This window comes from Elephas maximus, chromosome 3 (assembly GCF_024166365.1).
Source record: "Elephas maximus indicus isolate mEleMax1 chromosome 3, mEleMax1 primary haplotype, whole genome shotgun sequence".
Lineage (NCBI taxonomy): Eukaryota > Metazoa > Chordata > Mammalia > Proboscidea > Elephantidae > Elephas > Elephas maximus.
In genome coordinates, this window is record NC_064821.1 from 150,682,879 (window position 1) to 150,710,558 (window position 27,680).

General features: G+C 41.0%; 1 protein-coding gene across 2 annotated transcripts in view; it reads left to right on the plus strand.

Moving 5' to 3' along the window:
* TGFBR3 (transforming growth factor beta receptor 3) overlaps positions 1-9,181 on the plus strand; it is a 214,902-nt gene extending 205,721 nt beyond the window's left edge. For both annotated transcript variants that reach the window (XM_049879808.1, XM_049879809.1), the window contains exon 17: positions 8,375-9,181. In XM_049879808.1, the coding sequence (XP_049735765.1) occupies positions 8,375-8,493 (119 nt within the window). In that variant the 3' untranslated portion in view covers positions 8,494-9,181. The remainder of the gene's footprint in view (positions 1-8,374) is intronic.
* The last annotated feature ends 18,499 nt before the right edge of the window (positions 9,182-27,680 follow it).

Sequence of the window (27,680 nt, forward strand, 5' to 3'; positions counted from 1 at the left end):
TTTGAATATTTTACTGTGTTTTAGGTGAAAGTTTACCCAGCAAATTAGATTCCCATTCAAGAATTCATATAAAGATTGTTCCGTGACGTTGGTTGCAATGCCCACAATGTGTCAACACTCTCACCATTTCCACCCAGCCTGCCCTGTTTCCATCCATCCAGTTTCCCAGCCCCCTCCTTTGCTTTCTCATCTTTACTTTTGTGTAACTATTGACCATTTGGGCTCATATAGTTGATTATTTAAAGGACCACATTCCTCACCAGTGTTGTCTTGGTCACCTAGTGTTGCTGTAACAGAAATACCACAAGTGGATGGCTTTAACAAAGAGAAGTTTATTCTCTCATAGTCCAGTAAGCTAGAAGTCCGAATTCAGGGCGCCAGCTCCAGAGGAAGGCTTTCTGTCAGCTCTGGAGGAAGGTCCTTGTCATCAGTCTTCCCTTGGTCTGGGAGCATCTCAGCACAGGAACCTCACGTCCAAAGGACCCACTCTCTGCTAGCTTCCCTCTCCTTTTATCTCTTGAGAGATAAAAGATGGTGCAGGCCACACAGCAGGGAGACTCCCTTTACATTGGATCAGGGAGGTGACCTGAACAAGAGTGTTACGTCCCACCCTAATTGTTTTAACCACAGGCAGAGTTTATGATTTATAACACATAGGAAAGTCACAAAATGGAGGACAACCACACATGGCCTAACCAAGTTAATACACACGTTTTTGGGGGGGGACATAATTCAGTCCATGAAAAGTGTCATTGTTTATTTTATAGGCCAATCTATTATTTGGCTGAAAGGTGACTTCTGGGAGTGTCTTCAGTTCCAGGTTAAAAGGGTATCTTAGGGCGATAGTCTCGGGAGTTCCTCTAGTCTCTATCATTCTAGTATGTCTGGTCTTTTCTATGAATTCGAGTTTTGTTCTGTGTTTTTCTCCCATTCAAACCTGGACCTTCTATTGTGTCCCTGGTCAGAACCCTGGTTGGTGATGGTAGCTGGGCACCATGTAGTTCTTTTGATCTCAGGCTGGAATATGCCATATTCTTCTTTGACGACATAAAACTGTCCTATATTTCTTTAAAGTTATTTAAAATTTCAAAATCTATAAGAATTGAAAACAAATAAAAGTGATGAAACAAAGCACTTTGTTTTTAAGCTGTGCTCCCTGATCCTCAGAAATTCTGATATCTCCATCTCCCCCATTCCCAAGGTTGAGACTTACTGGCCTGAACCTGTTCTGACCTCAATACAGAATTACAACCCAGCAAGGGGAGTCAGTAGAGCAATGGGAAGGAAACAAATGACTTGCCCTTCTGGTGCAATTTCATTGCAATTCTGGAAAGGAAAGACATGCGTTTTGAGGCATGTCTAGCCAGCTGGTTGGTCTTGTTCATTCTTGTATATTTGTAGTTTACATATTCAACTTAGGTAAGCTATGCTGGATCAGTTAGAGGCTAATGGCAGGCCCAGGCTCTCTATTAGGAATTCCTGTTGAACCAATGAAGGCCATGATCTCTGACCTCACCGTGGGTCATTCAACTAGTCAGGCTGAAAGAATGACTGATTTAAAGAGAAGAGAAGCTGAACATATGCGGGAGTCATTTTAATCCTCTGGATTTCTAGACCAAACCTCAAACCTATTGAGAGTAAAAACGTAAGAGCGAGCCTCTGTTAAACACTCTTTTCCCGCTTAGCACGAAGTTAAAATTTTAAATTTCAGACTCTTTTTCATCAGAACTTTCCCTTCAAATACTGCTGCCCCCAGCTGAGTTATTTTAGATGATGCCTAGCACGCGAAATTCACCAAGTGCAAAGCCGACATCTTGGCAAGCGTTTAGGAGCATTTAATATTGTCAATGTGGCAGTTCCTAGTCCACAACTTTTGAGTGAAGTATGTTCCGTGTGAGAGAGAAAGTCAGACTCTTAAGTGTAATGATTCTGAGGATTATGCAAAGTCTGTGAATCAATTTAGGAGTCTTCCTCCTCATGAACAGCTTTTAAAATGACCAGAAGGAACAGCTTTTAGCAGAGTAGCATTATAAGAGGAATAATTTTGTCACAGGAGTACTGACTTGTTCAAGCCTCAAAGTTCTTTTTCCGACCTCCCGCAGGGCTGTGAGGTCCTAGGGCTGTTGGCAGCCAATGCTGTTTATATTGGGAGTGAATTTGAAATTACTCCAGGAAAACTGTACCCCTGAGGTTTTATACAGGGTAGGCACCCATAGACGTTGCACATGTGCCTTCTAAGCCACATACTGGCCTTGGTCATAGAGCTGCACCCTCAACATTGAAAGTTAATCTCTTGCCAGGGAGGGTCAGGAAGCCAGGTCCAGGCAGCATAAGGCACACTCAATTGGAATACCTCGTTGCCGCCACCCCGTCCCCCCCAAATCCCCTTGGTAATCCAACACTCTTATCCACAACCAAGCACACAAACCTGATGAAAAGCAAAGCTCAGTTTATGCTGTTTATTCCTGCTCACTGAACTTGGAGGTTTGTTGTTACCGCTACCTTCCCCCTCAAACCACAGGCTTAGGAGGTGTTTTTAAGTTTTTGTTAATATAGAAATGGGTTTGTGAGTAGATTAAAGCAAAACAAAACAAAAAACCCTTCCTGTGGTGCTTTCTAGCAGAATAAATTGTGATGTTTCAGAATGCTTAAAGATTTACAAACACTGTCACTTAGACTCTAAATCTGTTAGCATCACATATAATACAGCCTCACAATTACTTGTTATTAAAAGCTATAGCTTCTGGTTCATTTTACAGACTGCTCCTGAGGAACTGTAGGGTCACATTCTACGTGAAGAGGTTTCATTTTTCCTCAGTCTGAAGAAGGCTTACTTTTCCCTTTACAGATATCAAGAAGGGCCAAATGATAGTTCTTTGTCCAGAAACCCTCAGTTTCCTCTAACGTGGGTGAGCTAGCAGTGAGTTTAGATGAAAAGGGAATTTCATAATGTGGCCAGTGGCAAGAGTTGGGCGCTCAAACCCTGACTCAGTCCACTTCAATTTCCACAGTAAACTAAGCTGTAGAACTCAGACCTTATATGGTATATTTGGGGGTTCAGATAGCATCTGCCTCTATGTCAGAAACAATCCTTAATTTGGACGACTTTCCCTTTAGTTGTGCCTTCCATTCCATCTACAGCACAGAGCTAAACCAATCCACATATTTGAGTTGGGGATATCTACTTACATACCTGGAATGTGAGTGAGTCTAAGAAATCCTGGTTCCCACCTTATCATATGACAACTCTAGGCATAAGGAGTTGTCATATGACAAATACTTCTGTGAGGCTATATGATACTTCCATAAGGAGTTTGAGGAAACTCCATTCCTAAGACTTATATTCTCTCTCAAGATGGTGCAGAGAGGAGAGACAACGGGAGGTGGAGATGGTGCTAAAACGGAACCATAGGCTCTTCATGCTGCTTGGGGAGCCTAGCTAGTTCAGGGGTCCCCAAACCTCTAGTTCATGAAGGTACCTAAAATCATTTGCAAACTTCTATCTGTACATTTTTCTGAGAAGAGGGACAAAGCTTTTATTTTTCACTAAAAATTTATAGCTGTACTGACAGGCATCACAATAGATGGTCTGGGACAGAGCCGGAGAAAAATGTAGAACAAAATTCTAACTCACGAAAAAAAGACCAGACTTACTGACCTGACAGAGACTGGAGAAACCTGAGAGTATGTCACCCAGACACCCTTTTAGCTCAGTAATGAAGTCACTCCCGAGGTGCACCCTTCAGCCAAAGATTAGACAGGCCCATAAAACAAAAAGAGACTAAACGGGCACACCAGCCCAGGGCAAGGACTAGAGGGCAGGACAGAACAGGAAAGCTGGTAATGGGGAACCCAAGGTCTAGAAGGGAGAGTGTTGACATGTCGTGGGGTTGTTAACCAATGTCATAAAACAATATGTGTACTAACTGTTTGATGAGAAGCTAGTTTGTACATCTAAAGTGCAATAAAAAAAATTAATAGCTTTATCAAAGCAGCACATGCCCAGTTTAAAGGCTGAAATAGTTCTATGAGAATTATTATGGAAAGCATCAGTTCTACACTGCCCCTCCCCCATATCCTCTTCCCCAGGGCAACCACTTTTGTCTCTTAGCTGGTTCCCCCCTTCCTCCTTCTCCTCTTCCTCGGGATTGTTATCAGACTTTTGAGTGCAAGTAAAAACCCCACAGAAAACCAAGATGAAGATGCAAACAGTATGGCCATACTATAGGAATACAGAAGGAAAATGTTAGGCAGGACAACTTGAAAGACTTTAATTCCTGCTTCAGAACATTTCCCCGTTTCCCCATAACTTATAACAACACCCAGCCACTCCTCCTGGAGAGCTCTACCAGCAAAAGAAGGTTTTTTAGCCTGAAGAGTGGGGAGTGATAAGTTTTGAAAATGTTAAAAAGACAGTAGTGTTCAGAACTCTTGTTTGAAAACTCCTCTGAACTGCAGTTGGTCTAGTTCTTTCTCCTTACTGGAGTGAGCTTGTGAAATAATTACAATTAGGATGTCAAGAAACGGAGTTAATCACTGGTACACAATTGTAACCAGTATATGGGCCTGGAAGAAAATATCCTGGTTTTCTTCCCATCGACAAGGAATATTAAGTCTAAATCACCTCTAGGCATATGGTTGTGAATCCTGTACTTAAATATCTCCTGAGGAGATTCCATGAATTCCCTTTATAACTAACCAATCCTCGTAATCAGCAAGTTTTTTTCTATCTGACCCAAATCCCTGCCGCTACCATTTAAACTCATTTCCTCATGTTCTGCCTCAAGGGAGACAGGGAACAGCTGTCTGTTCCTCTGTAATAATCCTCTGTGGGCAGTACTTGCAAACGGCCTCCTTTGGGCAAATAACCAGGATTCCTTTCATCTTTCTTTTAACTCTTGTTGTTGTTTCTCCTTAAAGCCTCTCCATGTTATTCACATCTTTCTTAGATAAAGTTTCTTCTCCTAGGATCCAAATCAGGACCTGTCATGGTGAAAGGCTGGGTGGTAAGAATCCAGTGGGAAAGTAGACTGCCGAAGAGATGGCAGGAAATTAGATATGGACATCTCCATGCCAAGCGAAAGAAAGAAATATAATTTACTTAATAAAATAAAAAGAACATCCCTTAAGAAATATATTTTTCTGTTTCTAAAAGCATCTTTGGCATTATCTAGTCCCAACCCCAGGCTAATATCTGAACTGGGTAAAATTAATTCTGGGTGCCTTTGTCATCAACGTACTCCCCCTTATACCAAATGCCTCTTTCCATTACTCACTCTCCCTCCCTGCTAAATCTTTCTTTGACATGGTTTGAGATTTTAGGAGCAAAGCTTGAAGACCAAACACATTTCCTCTGATGGCCAGGCATGATGTTTATGAGCCAGGAGTCTCTCTGAACCTCCTACATTCACTAAGTGGGTCTACTTGGGTTGGCCCATCCCTGGCCATCTCCTTCAGAAGTAGCATCATTGTATTTTATCACAGCAAGTGATATTTTAGAAGAAGTCAGTGCTCCAAGAAACCAGAGGTGGGAAGTAGAAAGCCCAAGGAACCCACCTGAGAAAACCCAGGGGATGGGTTTTCTTAAAGCGGAAGTACCTGTACGTTAAACTTCCTTATGGTGAATTTTGCTATAGTGCCTCTTTCATCTGACAAGAGAACTTTTTCTTAGTTTTGTCAAAAGTTAAATGCTATTATCAGCTTGGTTATATTCTGAAATCTCCAGTATCTTCCAGGGGAAAGGAGCCACAGAGATGGAAGGGATTGTCTAAAGAAGGGGTTTTCAGCATCTCTAAGCAGCTTCTCAAAGATCACCTTGCCAGATTATTGGATCGGAGTCAACAGATGATGAGGTTGACTTGTCCACCTGGGTGAAATGCATCCTGCAGTCTTCTATGGGGGGGCTTCTTTGTTTTGTTTTGAGGTTTTATTTTGAGAAGCATTTTACATTAACAGGATAGGAGTTTCCAAAACCCTTCAAGTTGAAAGACCTTTTTAATGAGCGCTGATGAAAATAAACTGACATGGCAACACATTATATTTGGCAAATAGACATCGGAAAGCAAATATTCTGACTTCCTGGGCAGGGAGTCACACTGGCACTTTTCCTGACTGTGAATAATCAAGCATGTGTCAAATTCTGGAGGAAAGAAACTCGTTCACTCTCAGTAGGTGAGGCAAGGCACTCTTGCTTTAGCAAATAAAGGCTGAGCAAATGAAGCCCAACTGAGCCAAAAAGGAAAGGAGGGTAGTAGTGACCTACCTTCAACTTTGCTGATGTATCCTTTACTTAAACAGGGAAAGATGTTTTTATAATGTGCCTCTTAGACAGCCACATTAGACCTAACTGCTAACATGAGGATCCAGCTGGTGTGTGGATCAACATGTGGGCTGTAAGGGGGCTGCTGGACTCTTAGAACTTTTCGAGATTTGTTCAGGTCTCTGGAGTATTTTTTGTGAACATCAGAATTGCTAAGACATTCGATTCTCTTCTAGAAATAAAGCTCCCACTCAGGAAGAAGTGAATTTTTGGCGGAAGGGTGGGGGCAATGCTGGAGAAGGTCCAGAAAGGAAAAGTAAAAATGCACTGCCTCACAGGCAGCTTGAGCCACCTTCCCCCTGCACCAGTTCCAGAGGCGAATGTATTCAGAGGAAACACAGCAAGGGCCAAATATACAACAAGCACATAAACATAAACTCTCTGAGGTTGATGCAAAAACGTGTGTAGATGTGTGTTTGGTAAAATGGATGACAGGGAAAGCTGTAACCAGACCCAGGGGCATAAGCCAGTTCTACATTTTGCAGAACTGCTTTTTTGGCAGAGGCTGTGAGAGGCCTGAGAAAGGGAATGGAAGTAGTAGTGGGCTTGAGTTCCCGTGCTCGAAGGGCAGAGCCTTTGCGTCGTGTGTTTTGTTTTAACGAAGCGGCCGGGAGGATTGCTTATCTCCGGCTGATAGATGTGTATTTCAGCGTGACAGGAAAGAGGAGGCTCATTCATAAACAGACCTGGCCCTCTGGGGCTTCCCACATTTGGGGGGATAGGCTGCTTACAAGAAGTTTATGAAATTGATGCTCTGACTTTTCAAGAAAAATGCAGCATTTTTCATTGGAGAGCCCTGATCACTTTTCCCTATCTAGAGCCATTTTTTGAGGGCTGCACTGAGGCCAATTTTGCTGGAGAAAAGACTAACTCTAGGACCTTTTGCAGTGTTAAATGCAAACCATGTGTGTGACCCGAGGTTTCCTCCCTCTCCAAAGCAATGTACGTCTGGCACAAAGAATGAGTTTAGCTAAAATGCAGTGGGATGTGTAATGAAAAGTGGGGTGCTTCACACATTATGATATACTCACCCTGCACTGTGCAGTGAACCTCAGGATGGAAGGGGGCGTGTTCCCTGTCAGTCGCAGTCCCCATGCGCAAACAACTAAACCCCTTCTCCGCAAGGTTTTTCAGATAGCAGTCTTCCCACCTCCCATCCCTTTTGCTAAGGTAGGTTGTCTGCTTAGTGCACAGGGCACTCTCTGCTGCTGTTGTTAGCTGCTGTCCAGTTGGCTCTCAACTCATGACGACCTCACGCACAACAAGATGCAAGGCTGCCTGATCCTGAGCCATCCCCATAATTGGTTACAGATCGGACAGTTGTGATCCATAGGGTTTTCGTTGGCTACTTTTCAGAAGTAGATTGTCAGGCCTTTCTTCCTAGTCTATCTTAGTCTGGAAGCTCCTCTGTAACCTGTTCAGCATCACAGCAACATGTAAGCCTCCACTGGCAGATGGGTGATGGCTGCGCATTAGGTGCACTGGCCGGAATTGAACTGGTGTCCTGCATGGAAGATGAGAATTCTACCCCTGAACCACCTCTGCACTTCTCCCGTCTACTGTAACTAGGGCAAAATCTAGACTTGCTTGCCCTGTTTTTAACAAGTGCATACTGAAAAAGGCCCCCAGGCTATTAAGATTCTCTTATTATAGTTTAAAGGTCTCACCCTACACACTCTATAACAGCTTTATGACAGTCAGTGGATAGAATACAGGTGCCAGTCACTTGGATTACACAGCACTGATGGTGGTTTCTTCAAAGGGCCCCAAAACATAGGCCACTTTGTGTCAACTGTCAAAGTTCTTAGCCACTGTGGCTGCCTGTTAGTCAGCTTAGAAATGATCCTTCTTTTCCCCATGCAAGAGGCTTTATGAGCAAAACACCGAAAACAAACCAAAAAGCCTTATGGTAAGGTCTAACCAGCCAGGGTCTAGTCCAGCTGCTTCTGCCCATGGTTGAGAAAAACATGGACTAAAATGACAAAGGAGAAGTGTTTCTTTTCCGTAATGCACACACGTAACATGTGTCTCTCTTTGCCTCTTTATTCACTGCAGGGGAGACAACAGGAAGGCAGCAAGTCCCCACCACCCCGCCAGCCTCGGAAAACAGCAGTGCGGCCCACAGCATTGGCAGCACGCAGAGCACGCCCTGCTCCAGCAGCAGCACCGCCTAGCCCGGCCAGCCGCCGCCAAGGGCAGGGCCTGGCAGCTGATGCCACGTGCCCAGACTTGGAAGGCTTAATTTTGGTTCCCTTGTAAAGAATGGATTTCCATATAAAATCACCTGATGTATTCACACCCCCTCCCACCCAGGGCTAAGATAAACCTGACCCCTGGACTTTTGACTTTCACGCTAGAATTCATGTGAGAAAGCAAAGATGGTGGCCTTTTCTACCGGCCCCTCATAGGCTTGGGGGTTCTCAATGTGAAACACGTGCCAGTTTTTAAAATGCTGCTTTGTCCAGGTAAAAATGCCAGTAATTTGGGGCCCTGAGCTTTATGCAGACTCAAGGAGATGGTAAGAGGTAACTAGCCAGATAGTACTACCAATGAGAGATGTGGCCAAAGATTCATCTATGTCTGAATCAAGGTGTAAAACAAAAGAAATGCTTTAAGACTTCCTAAGCATCCTCCAGGTCTCATTTGCACCTTTGTCTGTGTGCACACTTCTTGACCTTGCTGCCATACCCTGTGGGGTCTGATGTGTCAGCTTGATGGGTCCTGACACACATCAAGGCAACATTCCTTACTTGTGCCCTGGGCCAAAACCAATGCTGATTACCTTATCAGCTTCCTGTGTCTCTGTACACTTGCACATTAACTGCAAAAATGTCTTAATGCAAATCTTGCATTTCTTTATTGAAAAATGGCTAAATTCTGGGACTGGGGATTTGTGCCCATTTGTGACATTTTGTTCTGATAGATTAATAGATAAATTGGGGCAAAGTTCAGTTGTAGGGTTGAGGAGGAATTTGCAGGGATATATGTGTGCATGTATGCAAGTGCAAGTATGTAATATGTCATCTGGCACATTCATTTTCTAAGTCAAAGAAGAGAAAATTCATTCCCTATTTGAAAATGTTCTATGCTTTCAGAGTTGGAACTTATTCTTAAGTATATTTGGTGGAATGAGTGTTTCCACTTAAAACATGTCAACCTTTTTAATAGATCCGTTTGTAAAAACCAAACTCTTGTAAGTTGCAAATGCATGGCAGATCCTGTTAGACTCCAGGTGGTTATCTGAAGAGTGTCACCAGTTCTGCCAAGAAGGTGCTGAAATATGGAAAAGGGCACTCATTTGGGTTGCTTACGTTCTCTTGCCTTAATATATCGTAAACTCAAAAAAGATTTGAGGTGAATTTCATTAAATGAAATAATATGGTGCCACTTTGCAGCTAAAATAAGCTCAACTGATACCTCTATGTTAAAAGAGAACGCCAGAGGAAAATTTTTGTGCCAAATCACTTACTAAGAAAGATAGCTCCATTGCAAATTAAACATTATTCTTTTTCCATAATTCCTCTGCAGTGACTCAGAATTTCACAAGTACAACAGGTTAGATTCTACTCTAAAATATTCACAAGCAGATCTCACTGCCCTAAAATAAGGAAGCTATGCCCGGTTCTCCGTGAATGGAACCTGAAGTAAGAAATGTTGGTGACACTCAGTGCCCAAGAGCAGTGTCGATATGGCAGACAAGTAGGTGGAGGTTGTCAATCATTATTGCCCAATTGTTGAGTAATAGTTTAATTGATTTGATAGGTGTAGACATTCACTCAGGATAATTTTAACCAAAACAGATTAGATTAGGGTCAAGATTTCCAGGCTGTCTACACTGATATATTGAAAGCTTTACAACTTTCCACATAGAAATGAAAAAGATATGAGATTACAGGAGAATTTTTTTTTCCTTTATTTTTTTTTTTTTAACGGAAAGGTATCAGAATGGAGGACCTAAATTACGCTACCTGTGTTTGAAAATAATGCGCTTTGCCTAACCTTCAGCAGAATGTATTGTTTTAGCATATTCTATGTATAAAAAAGTTTAAAGATGTCTTCAAAGAAGACTAGAGTCTTTAAGTCACTTATAGCTATATTTTACTACAAAAAAAATTGTGTATAAAGATATATTTAAGTGTTTTAGATAAATTTAAGTTACTCCATATGACATGTTAAATTTCAGTTACTGTGAATTCTTTTGATTAGTTCTTTGCTTTAAATTAAAAAAAAAAAACCTTCCATTTTGTCTAAAAAGAAAATTAGCTATTAAAACCAAAAAACCAAACCCACTGCTGTCGAGTCCGACTCATAGCGACCCTGTAGGACATAATAGAACTGCCCCATGGAGCTTCCAAGGAGTGCCTGGCGGATTCGAACTGCCAGCCTCTTGGTTAGAAGCTGTAGCACTTAACCACTACGCCACCAGGGTTTCCAATAAAAGGCCCATTTCTTAGATGAATAGGGTTAAAGCCTTTGTAATATATTTAAAGGTATATTTTTGAGAGAAATGCTACATTACCAATGATTTTATAAATAACTTTAGATTAATTTACAAATTTATAGTTACAAATCAGAAGGTTTTTCTAAAAAGAAAGAAAAGAGGGAAAAATCACCTTTTATTTCTGATATATTGGAGCAAATTTGTTTGGGTCTGTTTGTCAGAGGCATTATTCAAATCAAGGCATCTATGTTCATGAAACCTGGTCCATGTTAGTTGGAGAGTGAATGTCATTAAGTACTTCTGAAGTATTTCGTAAAAATGAATGTTAAAAAATAGGATGTTTTCTCCCTAGCTTCTTGTTACAGCATTCCTGATTGCTTCATACTTCACAGTTTTAATACAAAGTACAAGCTCTACTTTTATAACATGTTCTGAAAGCTTCTTTGAAACTTATATTCCAATTGAACTCATCTTTCTGCAAGGTATTTTGTTATTTCTGCTGGCTAAACCGCTCACAGAGGCCATTTTATTTTGTTTGTTTAATGCTGAAGCTATTGTTGAAATGCTTTCAAACCCCAAGGCAGACTTGTCTGTGTAATACCCTATAGCCCTTTCACTGTGTGGTGTTCACCGGCTGTTAGTCTGTATTTTAAAACGTCAGAGATTTCTTCTGTCTAAGCTGTTTGTGTAGCATTTTCTAAACAAACAACAACAAAAAAATGGTCCTTTCCTTGTCCCATAGTAAGATTGTAAATCCATTTCCTACATGTGTTCTGCAGTGGGCGTGATTGTGAGTGTGTGTGGGCACGCACATGCGTGCCAGGCTTCTTGCAATGTAACTACCTCATGGTTTGAATGGTGATTGTACTGCTGGTTATGTGTTAACAAGAGCACATTTTGTTGGGTGATTTGTGTATGTGGTTTTTCCTGTTTGTTATGTCTGGGGGTTGTTCATGAAACTGACAGATGTTTTTCTAAAAAGGACTATTATCAGTTTCCAAATACAATACTTCTCTCTTCTGGTTTTTTCCTAAATGAGCCTGATCTTGTTGCTGTCTTTCATCATCTAGGAGGGTAAAAAGAGTACCCGTAAAATCCCTGTGGCCAGTTTGAACACCCCTATTGTATTCTTTTCTCTGTTCAATGTGTCAGCAATTTTGTGAACATGCTTGGATGTATAGTTTTGATAACCACAGTTTGAAGTCTTTTATCTGTGCATAATAAAGAGATATATATCAATTATGAATATGTTTTGTTTACTTGTCATTAAATTCTACCACCATAGACTGATAGAACTTTCTTCATTGTGACTTTCTCCTAAATGTATCTTCTGCCCTAACTGTGCTGAGGAAGAAGGAGGAAGGAAGAAGACTAAGAGGATCTCCTAGGCTCACTAGGACAGGGGGAAGTGGGGTGGGGTGGGGTGCAGAGGAGACTGCAGTGAGAGCTTTCCTGCTTCCCAGCAAAATGTGGCAGGAAACCTGGAAGTGGGAGTGGCCTTGGAATCCATTCCTGGGCCTTCTGTCAATCTCCTAAAGGCAGGAAAAGGGAAACCGTATGTATTTGTTGTCAGCTGCTGTAGAGTTGACCTCCAACATGGCGACCCCGTGCACAATGGAACAAAATGCTGCCCAGTCCTGCATTATCCCCATGATTGCTATCGTTGTAACTCATAGTGTTTTCTGAGTTACTGACTGATTTTCAGAAGTAGATCGCCAGGCCTTACGTCCTAGTCCGTTTTAGTCTGAAAGCTCCGCTGAAGCCTGTTCGGCATCATAGCTTCGACTGACAGATGGGTGGGTGGTGGCTGCATGTTAGGTACATTGGCCTGAAATTGAAACCTTGTCTTCTGCCTGGAAGGTGAAAATTCTACCACTGAACTACCGCGGCCCCTAATATGTATTTAGGATCTACTGTTTTCATCCCCTCCAAATACGACACTGCTTTTTCACTTCCAGCATTTCCTGTTTCAGTATGGCACCAACATCTTCCAGTTGCCCATACCAAAAGCCTGGGAATCTTCCTTGATTTCTCCTTGGTTCCCCCACCCCCAAAAAGGACTAGGTGTTATTCTATCTTTAGAATATCTATTTCTCCAAACCACTGATTTCTTTCTACTCTCACTGTTAGAATCCAGTGTCCAAGTCTCATTATCCCTTGAACTAAATTTCTCTTACAGCCTCCTAACCAGTATGCTGACTTCCTGTTTGCTCCCCTCCAACTCTTTCTCCACCATGCAGCCAGAGTAATCCTAAAAACACTCAACTCATGTCACTCCCCAACTTATAGCCTTTAAGTAATTTCCCCTTTGCCTTCAGGATAATATCCAAACTCCTTAATATGGTTTAAAAGAGAATAATCTGGCTCTGCCTATCTTTCCTGCCACTTCTCTCACCTCTCTGGAGCTCTGGACCCATGCCCCAGCCATTCAGATCATCTTCAGTTCCTTCCATGGGTTTGGTTAGCTGAATGCTTGCTTTCTTTCAATTCAGCATATGCCCCACCAGATAAGTTTATATTACAAAAACAATAGTTTTACTGTCAAAGATTGTAACACTGAATATGCTTTTACAAGCCACATTCTCTCATATCCCTATCTTCTCCCCTTTTGAGATTGATTTAGACAGTTTGAAACAGAGACCTACAAAGGTATCAAGGCCAGCAGCCCACCCCCCCTCACACCTCAGCACTAGGTGCCCACACAGCAGGAAGGTCACCCAAACCAAATCCATTGCCATTGAGTCGATGCTGACTCATAGCGACCCTATAGGACAGAGTAGAACTGCCTCATAGGGTTTCCAAGAAGCAGCTGGTGGATTCAAACTGCCAACCTTTTGGTTAGCAGCCAAGCTCTCAACCACTGCACCACCAGGGCTCCTCAGGAAGAGTAGGAGGGGCTTAAGTAGTATCTCATTCTAGAGTCCAGCCATTTTTTAGAACCAAGATTGCCCCCTGGAACCAGCTCCTCCCTCAAAGGATAAGAGGGAGAAATTGGCAGGTTCAAAATGTCTATGCCATTAAACTCACCCTAAACACCTACTGGAGCAGAAACCTAGGACATTCACAGATGGGCTTCAGAGGGTCTATGTAGTTGTTTGGTTGCGGTTCAGTCAACGCCAACTCGTGACAACCTTATATGTGCAGAGTAGAACCATGCCCCATAGGGTTTCTTCCAAGGTGCCTCTGAGTGCGTTTGTAGTAGTTGAGCGCTTAACCGTTTGCGCCACCCAGGGACTATGAACCACATAAAGTTGCATGTAAAATTTTATGTGGTTGTGTTTGGGCTGTTTTTTTTTTTTTTTAATGTGTGTAAGATAGACTATAGCTTTTTTGTGTTATATTGCTTAATTTTGAAAAATATTTTTCTTATGTAATTAATACGTAACTATAAAATGAATGTAAACAATACAGATATATGTAGCAGTGAAAAAAGCCTCATAATCCTCCCACTTAGGGATAGCAAGATTGATTTGGTATGTATGTTTCCAGACATTATTTTCTAACGCTTATATCAACATGGACATGTTTCAGTGGTATGATCATACTACATTTTGCGACTTGCAGTTTTCACATGACACCTTCCTGCAAGGATTCATAAGATTAGCGCTTGTCATCACTTTCTTATTGTTGTTGTTGTTAGGGGCTGTTGAGTCTATTTTGACTCATAGTGAATTCATATGACAGAGTAGAACTGTCCCATAGGATTTTCTAGGCTGTACTGGGTTTGGGTTTTAATCTTTTTTAATCTTTACGGGAGCAGATCGCCAGGTCTTTTTCCCGCAGAGCAGCTGGGTGGGTTCGAACTGCCAACCTTTCAGTTAGCAGCCAAGCACTTAACTGTTGTGCCACCAGGGCTCTTTACTTTCTTATTAGGCTTTCCTTAAATTGTGAAAGTAAAACATGAATGTTGTAGGAGGTGAAACAAAACAAATATTTGTTACCACTCTCCTTCTGTCCCCTTCCAGTCACTTCCCAGGAGGAGCTGATATTAACAGCCTTTCTTCAAACTCAGACATATCGAAATATATGTTCAACAATGGAGGGATTTTTGTTTTGTTTAGTATAAAATGAGATTACACTTTGCATATGACTCTGCCATTTGCCTTTTTCAGTTAACATGAATCTCCCTCAAAGTTTGTAGATATAGAAAAAAGCAATGCTCTTGAAGGGCTACATAATATTTCATGAAATGAATGTCATTTCACTATCAATGGACATTAAGGTTATTTTCAGCTTTTTGCCAAGCTCCTCTGTTGTAGTTAGCATCTTGTATACATGTCCTGTCATTCTGGTGCTTTAAAGCAAGAAAAGTGACAGAATCACAAAGGGAAGTTGACCAAATCATCACAGTAGGAGATTTTAACATATCACCCTCAGAAGTTGATAGAAAGACAGATTTAGGTATGGAAGGTTTGAACAATGCAATTAATAAGCTCTACTGGTGAGGTACCTGAACCCCAAACCCTAACAAGTATGCCCGCATCCAGGTTTGCAACACTTATTAGACTCCAAAGCAAGGTGGTATCTCTTCCTCTCCGTGACCCTCCCACCAAAGACTTTCACCGTGGAACCCCGAAAAGGAGTTTAAGTGACAAGTTCACTCTTCTCTCATTAGATCTCAAGTACGTCCAGTTCCTCACAGGCAGGCCTCCCGTTGGTTTACAATTTTATATACCACTCATAGGGCTGAGCACATGTACTTAAAACAAAATTAGCACATTTTGTCCAAACATTTGTTGGCATACTTAATTCCCAAAACTAGGTGTCTTTTTACCTAATGGGCATACAAATTTGAAAATTTTGTACATATGGAACATTTGTGAAAATTACTACTAGAGCATGATGGAATTCTCAGTAAATATCACAGAAGTTAACACATGGGTCAAGTTCTCTAACTACAATGCAAATAGTTTAGAAATCAGTAACAAAAGGATAACTTTTAAATACTCAATATTTTAAAAACATTGCTAATAATGCATTGCTCAAAGAAGAAATCACAAGGGAAATTAGAAAATACATAGACGAGCAATAATGAAAACACAACGTTCAAACATACAGCTAAAGAAGTAGTTTCAGAGAAATGTATAGCTTTAAAATGCTTATATTGCAAAAGAAGAAAGGATAAAAATGAAAGAGCATCCAACATAGCAAGTTTGGGGAAAAAAAAAAAGCAAAAAAATTATTCTCTAAAAAGACTATTGCCCAGCCTCAGTTGCCATAGAGCTGATTCCAACCCCATGTGTGTCAGAGTGCCCTGTAGGGTTTTCAGTGGCTGAGTTTTTGGAAGTAAATCACCAGGCCTTCTTCCAAGGCACCTCTGAGTGGACTCAAACCTCCAACCGAGCACATTAACTGTTTGCACCACCCAGGGACTCAAAAAAAAAAAAAAAAGACTACCAAGAATTAGATAAATATTAAGTAAAAATAAACAAACATGCATTAGAAATGAGAAAAGGGACAAACACCAGATACAGCAAAGATGTGGATAAATAAATAGGAAATTACCATAAACAACTTTATTGTAATAAATTTGAAAATGTAGACAGTCTAGGCAATATCTCAGTCAGGGTCAGTCAGGGTCCTGTTGGGCAAACAGAAATCATACCAGGTATTTCAACAGAAAGAAATTAACATAACAACTGGTTACACAAGTGTTAGAAGACTGAAAAGGTGAAAAGGGGACACAGAGGTAACAGAGTTAATAAAAATAGGAAGCAGTAATACCCTAGAGCTGGCAGTTGTCAGCTGGGAGGGGGAACCCCGTGGAGTGGGACTTGGACGTCTGAGGAGGGCGTGCCATCTGGCTAGGGCTGGAACCTCAGAAGTTTGGGTGGGGAGAGGATTAGAGGCTGTTTCTGGAGATGTGTGTGGAAAGAAACCAGGCATGGCGAGTAAGCATGGCTGCTGTGGCAGAGGCCACTGCAGGAACAGTGAGCTAACAGGAAGGAGCAAGTGTCCCTCGTCTGCCTCCCAATCTCCTCTTCCTGTCCCTTGTTGAGGAGTCCCTGGGTGGTGCAAACGGTAAAGCACTTGACTACTAACTATAAAGTTGGTGGTTCAAACTCACCCAGAGGCACCTCTGAAGAAGGGCTGGCGATATGCTTCCAAAAGGTCACAGCATTGAAAACTCTGTGGAGCAGTTCTACTCTGCACAAATGGGGTGGTCATGAGTCAGAACTGACTTGATGGCAACTGGTTTGCTTTTTTTGATTCTTAATTGATGAACCCTAAAAGGCCAGCAGCAGCTGACGGGAAAAATATGGTTTGTAGAGTCCCAGCATCAGCATCACAAAGCAGATAGAAAAGGGTGGATTGTGAACTGAAAGACAGAAGCTTAATAAAACTGGCACAGATGATTTCCTGGAAAAAATGTAGTTTGTCAAAACTAATTCAAGAAGCAACAGAAAACCTAAAATCTTTAACCACTAAGAAAATCAGCAGTTTAAAATCTCACAACAAAACACAACACAAATTGAAAAAAACAATAAAACACCTCCAAACCCAGACGGTTTTCAGGTAAGTTCTACCTAGTAGTCAAAAACTAGGTAACACCAGAATCATTGTGGTTCTTTTGCTTCTGGGACAGTAGGTCAAAGGGAATGAATATTTTTAATATTACTGTATATCATCACATTACTTTCTTTAAAGTTTGTAGCAAACTACAATGCCACCTGCAAGGTATGAGAGTGCCCATTCCCCGGTCTCATCAGGATTGGGCAGATTGAAGCAGAGCTTGGGTTTTGGTCATCAGACTGCCTCGGTTTGACTCTCGCTTCTACCATTTGCTAGCTGTGTCTATGTTGAACTGTTTCCTTAATTTTATTAAAAAATGACTTAGGATTGTTGTGAATAGTAAATGAGGTAGTCCATATAAAGTGCTTATCATACTCTAATCACTTAATAATTATCATCTACTATCATGGTTAGGGAGCCCTGGTCGCATAGTGGTAAAGAGCTATGGCTGCTATCCAAAAGGTCGGCAGTTCGAGTCCACCAGTTGCTCCTTGGAAACCCTGTGGGGCAGTTCTACTCTGTCCTATAGAGTTACTGTAAGTTGGAATCAACTGGTTTATCATGGTTACCAAGGAGCCCTGGTGGCACAGTGGTTAAATGCTTGGCTGCTAACCTAAAGGTTGACGGTTCAACTCCACCAGAATCCACCAGAAGCTCCTTGGTAGAAAGATGAGGCAGGCTGCTTCCTTAAAGATTACAGCCTTGAAAACCACATGGGACAGTTCTACTCTGTGCTATAGGGTGGTTATGAGTCAGAAACGACTTGATGGCAACGAGTTTGATTTCTTTTTTTTTAATCACGGCTAGAAAAAAAAAAAAAATTTTTTTTTTTTTATCAGCATTATGTGTTTTAAATCTCACTATTCTGATGGATGAAAAATTGTACTTCATTATTTGAATTTGTATTATCCTTATTGCTAGTGAATTTTAAATTATTGACATATAATTATTGGTCTTTTCCAGGACTTCTGTACATTTCCATTACCTTTGCCCGTTTTTCGATCAAGTTGTATTTTTCTTAACAATTTCTATATTAATGATGTGTCACGTGTCACGTATGACAAGTATTTTCCTAGCCTATCACTGTCGTTTCATTCTGTTTGTAATGGACGTTACCAAGACCAAATTTTTAATTTTATGCAGTTGAATATGCCCATATTTTCCTTTTGGCTTCTGGGTTTTCTGTCTTGCTTAAGGTCTCTCTAAGTGTATAAACCCATTGCCGTTGAGCCAGTTCCAACTCGTAGTGACCCTATAGGACAAAGTACAACTCTCCCGTGGTTTTCCAAGGCTGTAATCTTTACGGAGTCAGACTGCCACATCTTCCTCCTGCAGAGTGGCTGGTGGGTTCAAACCACTGACCTTTCAGTTTATATCTGAATGCTTAACCACTGTGCCACCAGGGCTCCAACTCTAAGTGTATACTAATACTTACATTAGCTTGTATAAAAAATTTAGATCTTCCATCAATATTTCCATGACTGTTGGAATCTATTTTTGTTTTCTTCCAAATGGCTACCCAATTCCACCAACAGCATTTATTAAGCGATTCGTTTCTTTCCTATTAAATTAAGATTTTGAAAAAGATTGGTGAAGGTAGTATGTCCCTACCAGATATTAAAACGTAGCATAAAATTATGTTATAAAAGCAGTATGGTATTGATACAGGAATAGTTAAATAGTCAAACAGAACAGAGCAACCAGAAATAGATCTAATCCATTTGGGACCTTAACATATGAAAACCACCCATAGTTTTCATTGGATTCTTGAAGGATTCCATGACCCAAAAAAGATTACAATTCTATGACCTCTTATACAGGTGTGGATTGTCTGTCTGATTTTCATTGTTTTCTATTGCTTCTTGAGGTAGTTTTGAGGAAAGTCTATCTGGAAAATAAAAAATCTAATCAATGTTAGGCCTACTCCAAACTTTTCATGGTTCAACATGGTGCTCTTGATAACTTGCTGCTACTCCTCTTCCTCCTTCCCCATAAATGTTTATGGGGAAATTAATATTAGCTAATCAGCTATTTTCTATATAAAGTGTTGGTTTCTTCCAACCACCATCCGTGAATAGTATTATAATTCTGTAAAGTTACAAAATATTGCCAAATGACTTTTGCAAGGAAACGTAGACATCTTTATTGTTCCAAAGCAAGCCAAACTTATAGCATTGCTTCCCCCTAATACAGCAGGTTTTAATGGGGAAATGGATGGATTAATTTTTATAGATGTCATTTGTGTCATTCGTAATCTAGAATTTGGGTTTTGGCATATTTGCTGCCTTTGTGTCTAAATCTCGATCTCAGCTGTTTTAGAGGAACTAAGCACTGTAGTTTACACAGATTTGATTTCACACTTAAAGATCATATGATATCACCTCCCCTTGCTCAGAAGGTCACAGCCTGAACTAATTCTTAATGACTTTTTTCATTTACTGCCTCTGGGATTTCATTAAAACAACAAACAAACTTTCAGGGTAGAACTACAAGACTGAAGTGAGCCCTACCCTGACTTAAAACAAAAACAAAACAACCCCAAAACATGAGGGTCAGGTTGTACACACACACACACTTATATCTCAGCCATTTTTTTTTTTTCCTTTTTTACTAAGATGTTCTCAATATTTTCTTTGGCCTAGAAGCCCCAGAACTGATGATCTTTTTATAGACCACTGCGTGCCACCTAGAAAAGAAGGGTGGGGACTCCTTTTTCACTGCTTTAAAACTCAGCTTGGTTCCTTCCACCTGACCCATCAAATACCCAGAGCTGAAAGCCTTCATAAGTTATTTGGGTGGAGCAGCTTTTGCTGGTCTGTTACTCGTCCCAGTTCATAAACTGTCTATGACATAGTTCCTGCAAAGAACACAGTGTCCTTGACAACAGTGTTGAAATAATGCTGAATTTTAAAAGGGAAAAAACACAGGGATTCTGTTTGGTGGAGGGGATGTGTAGGAAGGGAGAGAACTGGATTCTTGGTATTAAAATCCAACCCAGATAATACCCATCTACACCCAAATTGGAAACCAGAGCATCAAGTATCTTCTTTATCAGAAACACAAAATCCTGGAGCACCACTCTTTCAAAGTAAGTACAGCACCTCCAGAGGGGTCTCTCCTCTGAGAAGTCAATTTATCAGATCTTTTTCCTTAAGTGGAAAAGAGAGGTGAATACAAAAAGCTACTTGGACTACCAATTAGCCTTAAAAGTAGAAGCATCTGTTAGAGTGTCCAACCTGAACTCCGGGGAAATCTACCTTTCTTCACCATTCCATTACAGTGAATGATCCCAGAGAAGATAATAATCTATTTTGCCAGTAAAGGAAAAAGTGACAAGTTTTTAACCCAGCCAGACAGTCCCCATTTTGACTGGTTAGTTTTTCCCTTTCAGTATATTTCTCAGAATGCCAATGCGTGTGATAGAAACTCTAAGTTACTGCAAGGAAATAGTCACAGGAAGTGTAGGAAGCAGTTAAAAGAAGCATGTAATAGGAAATGGGGGATTTGGTTTCAAGCCACTTCAGGCGCATGGGCCTGGGCTGAGCTGCAACGTGGAGAAGCTGAAACAAGTGTTAAGGGAGAGACCCCCCCTCTCCACAGGGCAGAGCCCTCCTCCTGCCCCCTATCCCCTCATGCTCCATCTGCAATGTCTCTTGCCACCACCTCAGGTCCTAGCGTCCTTTAAGTCTCTGCTGATACACAGCCTCTTCCTTGAGACCTTATGAACTGCCCCAGCTGTAAGTTATTTTATCACCCTCTGAACTCTAGCAACCCCGTCATCCGCTCCATTGCTCAAGGCACAAAGCTTATTTCCCCTTTCCCTTCCCCTCTCACAGCCAATCCATCACCAAGTCCTGTTGACTTTACTTCCAAAATGTATTCCGAACCCATCTGCTTCTGTCTATCTGCGCTACTACCACCTAGTCTAAGTCACCCTCATCTCTAACATCTAACAGGCTGGGCTCCCTGATTCCTCTGTGTCCCAATCCAATTTATTCTCCACTCGGCTCCTGGACTTCTCTCTTTAAGGTATGTCAGATCCTGTAAGTCCCCTGCTTAAAAATCACGGAATAAATTCCCATTTCCTAACAAGATCTTTATTTGTTCTTAGTTCAATCAATGAGTTTTTTGTTTATTCACTTTTGATTTTAATGTTTTTCAAGTTTACACTCATATGATTGAAACATTTTAATGATATAAAAGTATACATGACTAAGTGTTGCTCCCACTCCTGTGTCTACTCTCTCTGTTTCCCCCATACCTGCTACCGTGGAGTCGTTTCTGACTCCTAGCAACTCTATAGGACAGAGTAGAACTGCCCCCATAGAGTTTCCAAGGAGCGCCTGGTGGATTTGAACTGCTGAAATTTTGGTTAGCAGCCATGGCACTTCACCACTTGACACCAGGATAGGTAACCACTTTTACTAGTTTGTCATGTTTCTTAAAGTAAATGCAAACAAGACAGTATTCAGGATACTTTAGATGAGAAATAGAACTACCATGTGATCCAGCAACCCCACTCCTTGGAATATATCCTAGAGAGATAAGAGTCTTTACACGAACAGATATATGCACACCCATGTTCACTGCAGCACTGTTTACAATAGCAAAAAGATGGAAGCAACCAAAGTGCCCATCGAAGGATGAATGGATAAATAAATTGTGGTATATTCACACAATGGAATACTACACATTGATAAAGAACTGTGATGAATCTGTGAAACATTTCATAACATGGAGGAATCTGGAAGGCATTATGTTAAGCAAAATTAGTCAGTTGCAAAAGGACAAATATTGTATAAGACCACTATTTATAAGAACTCCAGAAATAGTTTAAACAGAGAAGAAAATATTCTTTGTTGGTTACGAGAGAGGGGAGGGAGGAAGGGTGGGAGAGAGGTATTCACTAATTAGATTGTAGATAAGAACTACCTTAGGTGACAGGAAAGACAGCACACAATACAGGTGAGGTCAGCATAACTGTACTAAACCAAAAGCAAAGAAGTTTCCTGAATAAACCGAATGCTTCGAAGACCAGTGTAGCAGGGGCGGGGGTTTGGGACCATGGCTTCAGGGGACATCCAATTCAATTGGCATAATAAAATCTAGTAAGAAAACATTCTGCCTCCCGCTTTGAAGAGTGGCGTCTGGGGTCTTAAACGCTAGCAAGCAGCCATATAAGATGCATCAATTGGTCTCAACCCATTTGGATCAAAGGAGAAAGAAGAATACCAAGGACACAAGGTAATTACGAGCCAAAGACACAGAAAGTGCCACATAAACAAGAGACTACCTCAGCCTGAGACCAGAAGAGCTAGATGATGCCGGCTACAACTGAAGACTGCCCTGACAGGGAACACAACAGGGAGCCCCTGAGGGAGCAGGAGAGCAGTGGGATGCAGACCCCAAATTCTCATAAAAAGACCAGACTTAAGGATCTGACTGATACTAGAAGGACCCCGGTGGTCATGGCCCCCAGACCTTCTGTTAGCCCAAGACAGGAACCATTCCCAAAGCCAACTCTCCAGACAGGGATTGGACTGGACAATGGGGTGGAGAGGGATGCTGGTGAGGAGTGAGCTTCTTGGATCAGGTGGACACTCGAGACTATGTTGGCATCTCCTGCCTGGAGGGGAGATGAGAGGGTAGAGGGCGTTAGAAGCTGGCGAAAGGGGCATGAAAAAAGAGAATGGAGGGAGGAAGCAGGTTGTCTCATTAGGGGGAGAGCAACTGGCTGTATGTAGCAAGGCGTGTATAAGTTTTTGTGTGAGAGACTGACTTGATTTGTAAACTTGCACTTAAAGCACAAAAAAACTAAAAAAAAAAGAATACATTAGATGAGAAAAGTAAAATGCAGAATGTGTATAGTGTTCTCCTATTATGTAATAAAGGGGAAAATAAGAACAGATTAGTGTTTGTTTGCTTTTACTTTAAGTAACGTGACAAACTAGTGAAAGTGGTTGCCTATGTGAGAAACAGAGTAACGGCTGCTAACAAAAATTTCAGCAGTTCGAATCCACCAGGTGCTCCTTGGAAACTCTATGGGCAGTTTTCTCTGTCCTATAGGGTTGCTATGAGTCAGAATCAACTCGATGGTAACAGGTTTGGTTTTCTTTTTTTTGTTTATATCAGAATATAGGGGGGTTCCTCAATACTTTCTTACAGCTATATAGCATTCTACTGTGGGGATATACCACGATAGATTTAATCTGCCCCTCTCAATGTATACTTGGCTTATTTCTAATCTCTTGCTATTACAAACAATGGTGCAATTAGTTTGTGTGCAGGTAGATGTGAAGAACATATTTCCAGATCAAAGAGTAAAGGGATTTGTATTTCTAACAGATATTACCAAATTGTATCCCATTGAGGTTGCACCATTTTGCACTTCCATCAACAATGCGTGAGAGTGCCCATTTCCCCACAATCTCACCAACCAAGTGTATCATCCACACTTTGGGATGGATGTTTGCTAATCTGATGGATAAACAAAGGAATCTCAACATAATTTTAAATTGCATTTTTCAAGGATGAATGAAGTTGTGTATCTTGTTATATGTATATGGATCACTTATTCTTCTCTTTCTGTGAGCTGTCTGTTCTCTCTTTGCTGTTTTTCTATTGGGTTGCTGGCCTTTCCCTTCTTAATTTCTAGGAGTTCTTTGTGTATTAGGGAGATGAGCCCTTTATGTGAGTATCTTGACATTTAAAGCCCTACGAGATCCGACCCTTCCCCATCCCTGACCTCAGTTCATATAACTCTCTCTCCTGCCTACCTGCTGTGCTCCAGCCACAATGCTCTGTGACTTAAAGCCTTTTCACTTTCTACCTGAAATGTTATTCCCCACTTCATCACGTGTCTGGCTCCTCATCATTCAGATCTCTCAGCTCAATTATCAACTGAGAGTGGCTTTCCCTGATCATCCAATCTAAAGTAGATACCCAGTCCAACTCTATCACAGAATTTGGGTTTAATTCTTTACATAACACTTATTCCTCCCTAGGTGGAGCAAATGGTTGGCTCTCAGCTACTAACCTGAAGGTTAGTGGTTTGAACACATGCAGTGGTGCTGTGGAAAAAAGGCCTGACGATCTACTCTTGTAAGATTACAGTCACTGGAAGCACTATGGAGCATAGTTCTACTCTGACACACAGGGGGTTGCCATGAGTTGGAATTGACTCAAAGGCAACAGGTTTATTCCTCTCTAATATTTTTTTCTTTTTCATTTATTGTCCATCTCTCGCTATTCAGAATGTAAACTCCACGAGAAGCAGTCTCTCTGGTTCACCACTCTAACTGTAGAGCTTAGAACAGGGCTTCACACATAGTAGGAATTCCATACAGATCATGGGATTAATGAACCCTTTCATCCTCTTCCTAGGCATTTTCACATGCCTTTACGGTGAGTATTACTTACTGTATACCCTGGAAACAAGATTGAAAAGAACATGTTTGAGCCAATAAGTGCCGAACACTGGGCTAGGTTCTATTATACATCTCATTAAAACTTCCTGGTCGTTCTTTGAGCTAGTTAGCATTATGTCCATATTTATTGATATATAAGCTGAAACTCTAATAAGCCCCCAAAGAAGTCTCCTAAGAACATGTGGCTTATACATGTGGATCCAAAGAGGCTGGCTGATTTCAAAGCATTACACCATACCCGGAACTTTACCTTACGTTTGGAATCTCTGCATGGCACCTGCTTTGTACTGGCACATAGTATATTCTCAATAAATCAGAGAACCATAGTATGCCAGAGCCTGATGTGGCCTTAGTAGTCACCTAGTCTAACTTGGACCCAGAGAGGGAAAATAAAGCTTACCCAAGGTAACAGTAAACTAGCAATAGGCCCAGGATGCAAATCATCAATCTCTCCTTATCACTCTTTTCCTCCCACTTCCTATTATCTTTGTATGTGACTGAGTAAGTAAATAAATGAAGTTTGGAAGGGGGCGATCAGAAGACCAGAAAAATTGTCTCCATTCCACCCCAATCCCGTATTCCTACCATCCAAATGTGGTATTGGGTATTCACGTCATGCCAACCTCATTTCCATCTCAGGGGATTTGAACTTGCTGTTCCTTCTGCCTGGAATTATTTGTCTCCAGGTTTTCACATGGCTTGCTCTTTGCCATCTTTCAGAGGCCAGTGCAGATGTCACTTCCTCCAAGGAGCCTTCCCTGAATTAAAAAATTAAGAAGCAGTGGTATGGAAAAAGCGTAGGCATGGAAGGATAATCCTGGCTTAGAAATTACCCAGCTGTCACTTACCATAGCAAGCCACTGGGCTTTAGTTTTCTCATCTCTCAGGTAAGGGAATAGTTATTCTCTATGAACACATACAAAGTGATAACACTATGAAGTTGTAAATTCTTCATATGATCCAAGAGTGATTTTCAAGGAAGCAAACCTACCCTTCTAAGTACAAAATCTTTTCCGATTTTTTTTTTTCATTTGAGACAAAAATCCTTCTAAATATATCATACACTTTTCTAGTTTTTAAACAAAATAACTGCAGCATCATTTACCTTCATATTGAATCAGAGTTCTCATTACTGAAAGTAAATATTGTACCATGTTTCATGAAAGACATTGGGAGTGTTAGTTTCTGTTGACTATTTCTCCTCATTGTGGGTTCCATTTCCCTGCTTCTTCTTATGTGTAGTATTTTTTATTTGAATGCTAGATATTATGGATCATTGTTCAATGTCTGGATTTTGTTGTCTTCTTTTTATAGATTGTGGAGTTTTGTTCTCGCAGGCACTTACTTGTGGGTCATCTTGGCCCTTCTGAGGCTTGTTTTTAAGCTTTGTTAGGGCAGTCTGTGGCAAAGTGGTTAATCGCTCAGCTACTAACCAAAAGATCAGCAGTTCAAACCCACCATTTGCTCTGTGAGAGAAAGATGTGGCAGTGCTTCTGTAAAGATTACAGCCTTGGAAATCCTATGGGGGCAGTTCTACTCTGTCCTGTAAGGTCACTGTGAGTTGGAATCGATTTGATGACAATGGATTTGGTTTTAGGGCAGGTCTAGAGCCTTTGCTCTAGGCTAGATTAGGCCTTCTCTTAAGGCGTGGCTTTCCTGAGGTCTCTGCTGACTTTCTGGAGTATTCAGCGAGTTCTTTCCACTCTGGTTGGTCAGAACTTGGATATTTCCCAGTGCTGGGTGAGTTTCAATAGTTGTTTAGCTCACAACATCCCTATTCCTGGACAAGGAGAGACTGACAAACCTTGTGGAGACTTGCCCTACACATGAATAATTTAATATTTATCCAAAGACTGAAAGGGACCACTATCCAGATGCCTGGAGGCCTTTCAGATGTCGCAGAATTCCCTCCTTTCAAAGATCACAATCCTCTCTAACATCAGAAAACAATTATTTAATAGATTTTTTTTTTCCAATTTAAGAGATATTTAGAATGGAAAGACTAGTCTGGTACCAGTTATTCCACCATAGCTAGAAATGGAAAGTGCTCCCCTAAGAGTTTTCGAGTTGTGTAAAAATTATTTGATCTAAAACTAAATGACCCCAGAGTGCTATATGTTTTTATATTTTCTCTGGGAAAAAATATATTGGTTTGTGTAGCTCAAAGAAACTCAAAAGGTACAACTAAATTGAATGTATTACTAGCTATGTCCCTACTGTAACTTGATAAGTCACAGAGTATCAGAATTTAATAATGGTCAATAACATAGGCCCAGGGACAGGGACAAAAGTGGTATTTGATAAATATATCTTTCTTTTTTCTAGGGGAGAAGCTCGAAGTCAAGCCCTATTTTAAATTCATTTGGTGAACTGGTTATTTAAAAATTCCTGTGGTGAATCCTTTTCCAAAGCAAAGGATCCTTTTGTGAGATGAATAAATACCTCCTAATCTTTTTATTTTTTAATCTTTCTATAAAAATAGATTTTTATATATTTGGTTGGCTTAATGTGTTGCCTGAATAATTTGCTTGCTAAGGCTAAGTGTGAGCGTGTATGTGGATGTGTGTTTGGGAAATGGGTAAGGAAGAAGGAGTTTAATTGTGCCATGTCATAAACCCTGTCTATGGGTAGAAGCCATGAGGTTTTAGTACTGTATTTTGAATGAGATGATAAGACAAAAAAAATATGGAAAGGAGAATCTCTACATTGCAAAAAAGAGGCAGCCAATATAACTTTCAGCAGTGTGATAGTTAAGGTTGCATGTCAGCTTGGCTGGGCCATGATTCTCAGTGATTTGGCAGTTATGTAATGTTGTAGTTTGGCAGTTATGTAATGATAGAGTCATCCTCCACTATGTGATCTGATGTAATCAGCCAATCAGTTATAAAGGGAATTACCTTGGTGGCATGGCCTGCATCCAATATTTGTATCGTAGCTCTGGCAAATCTTGCTTGCTCTAGATCCTACATCTGGTAGGCTT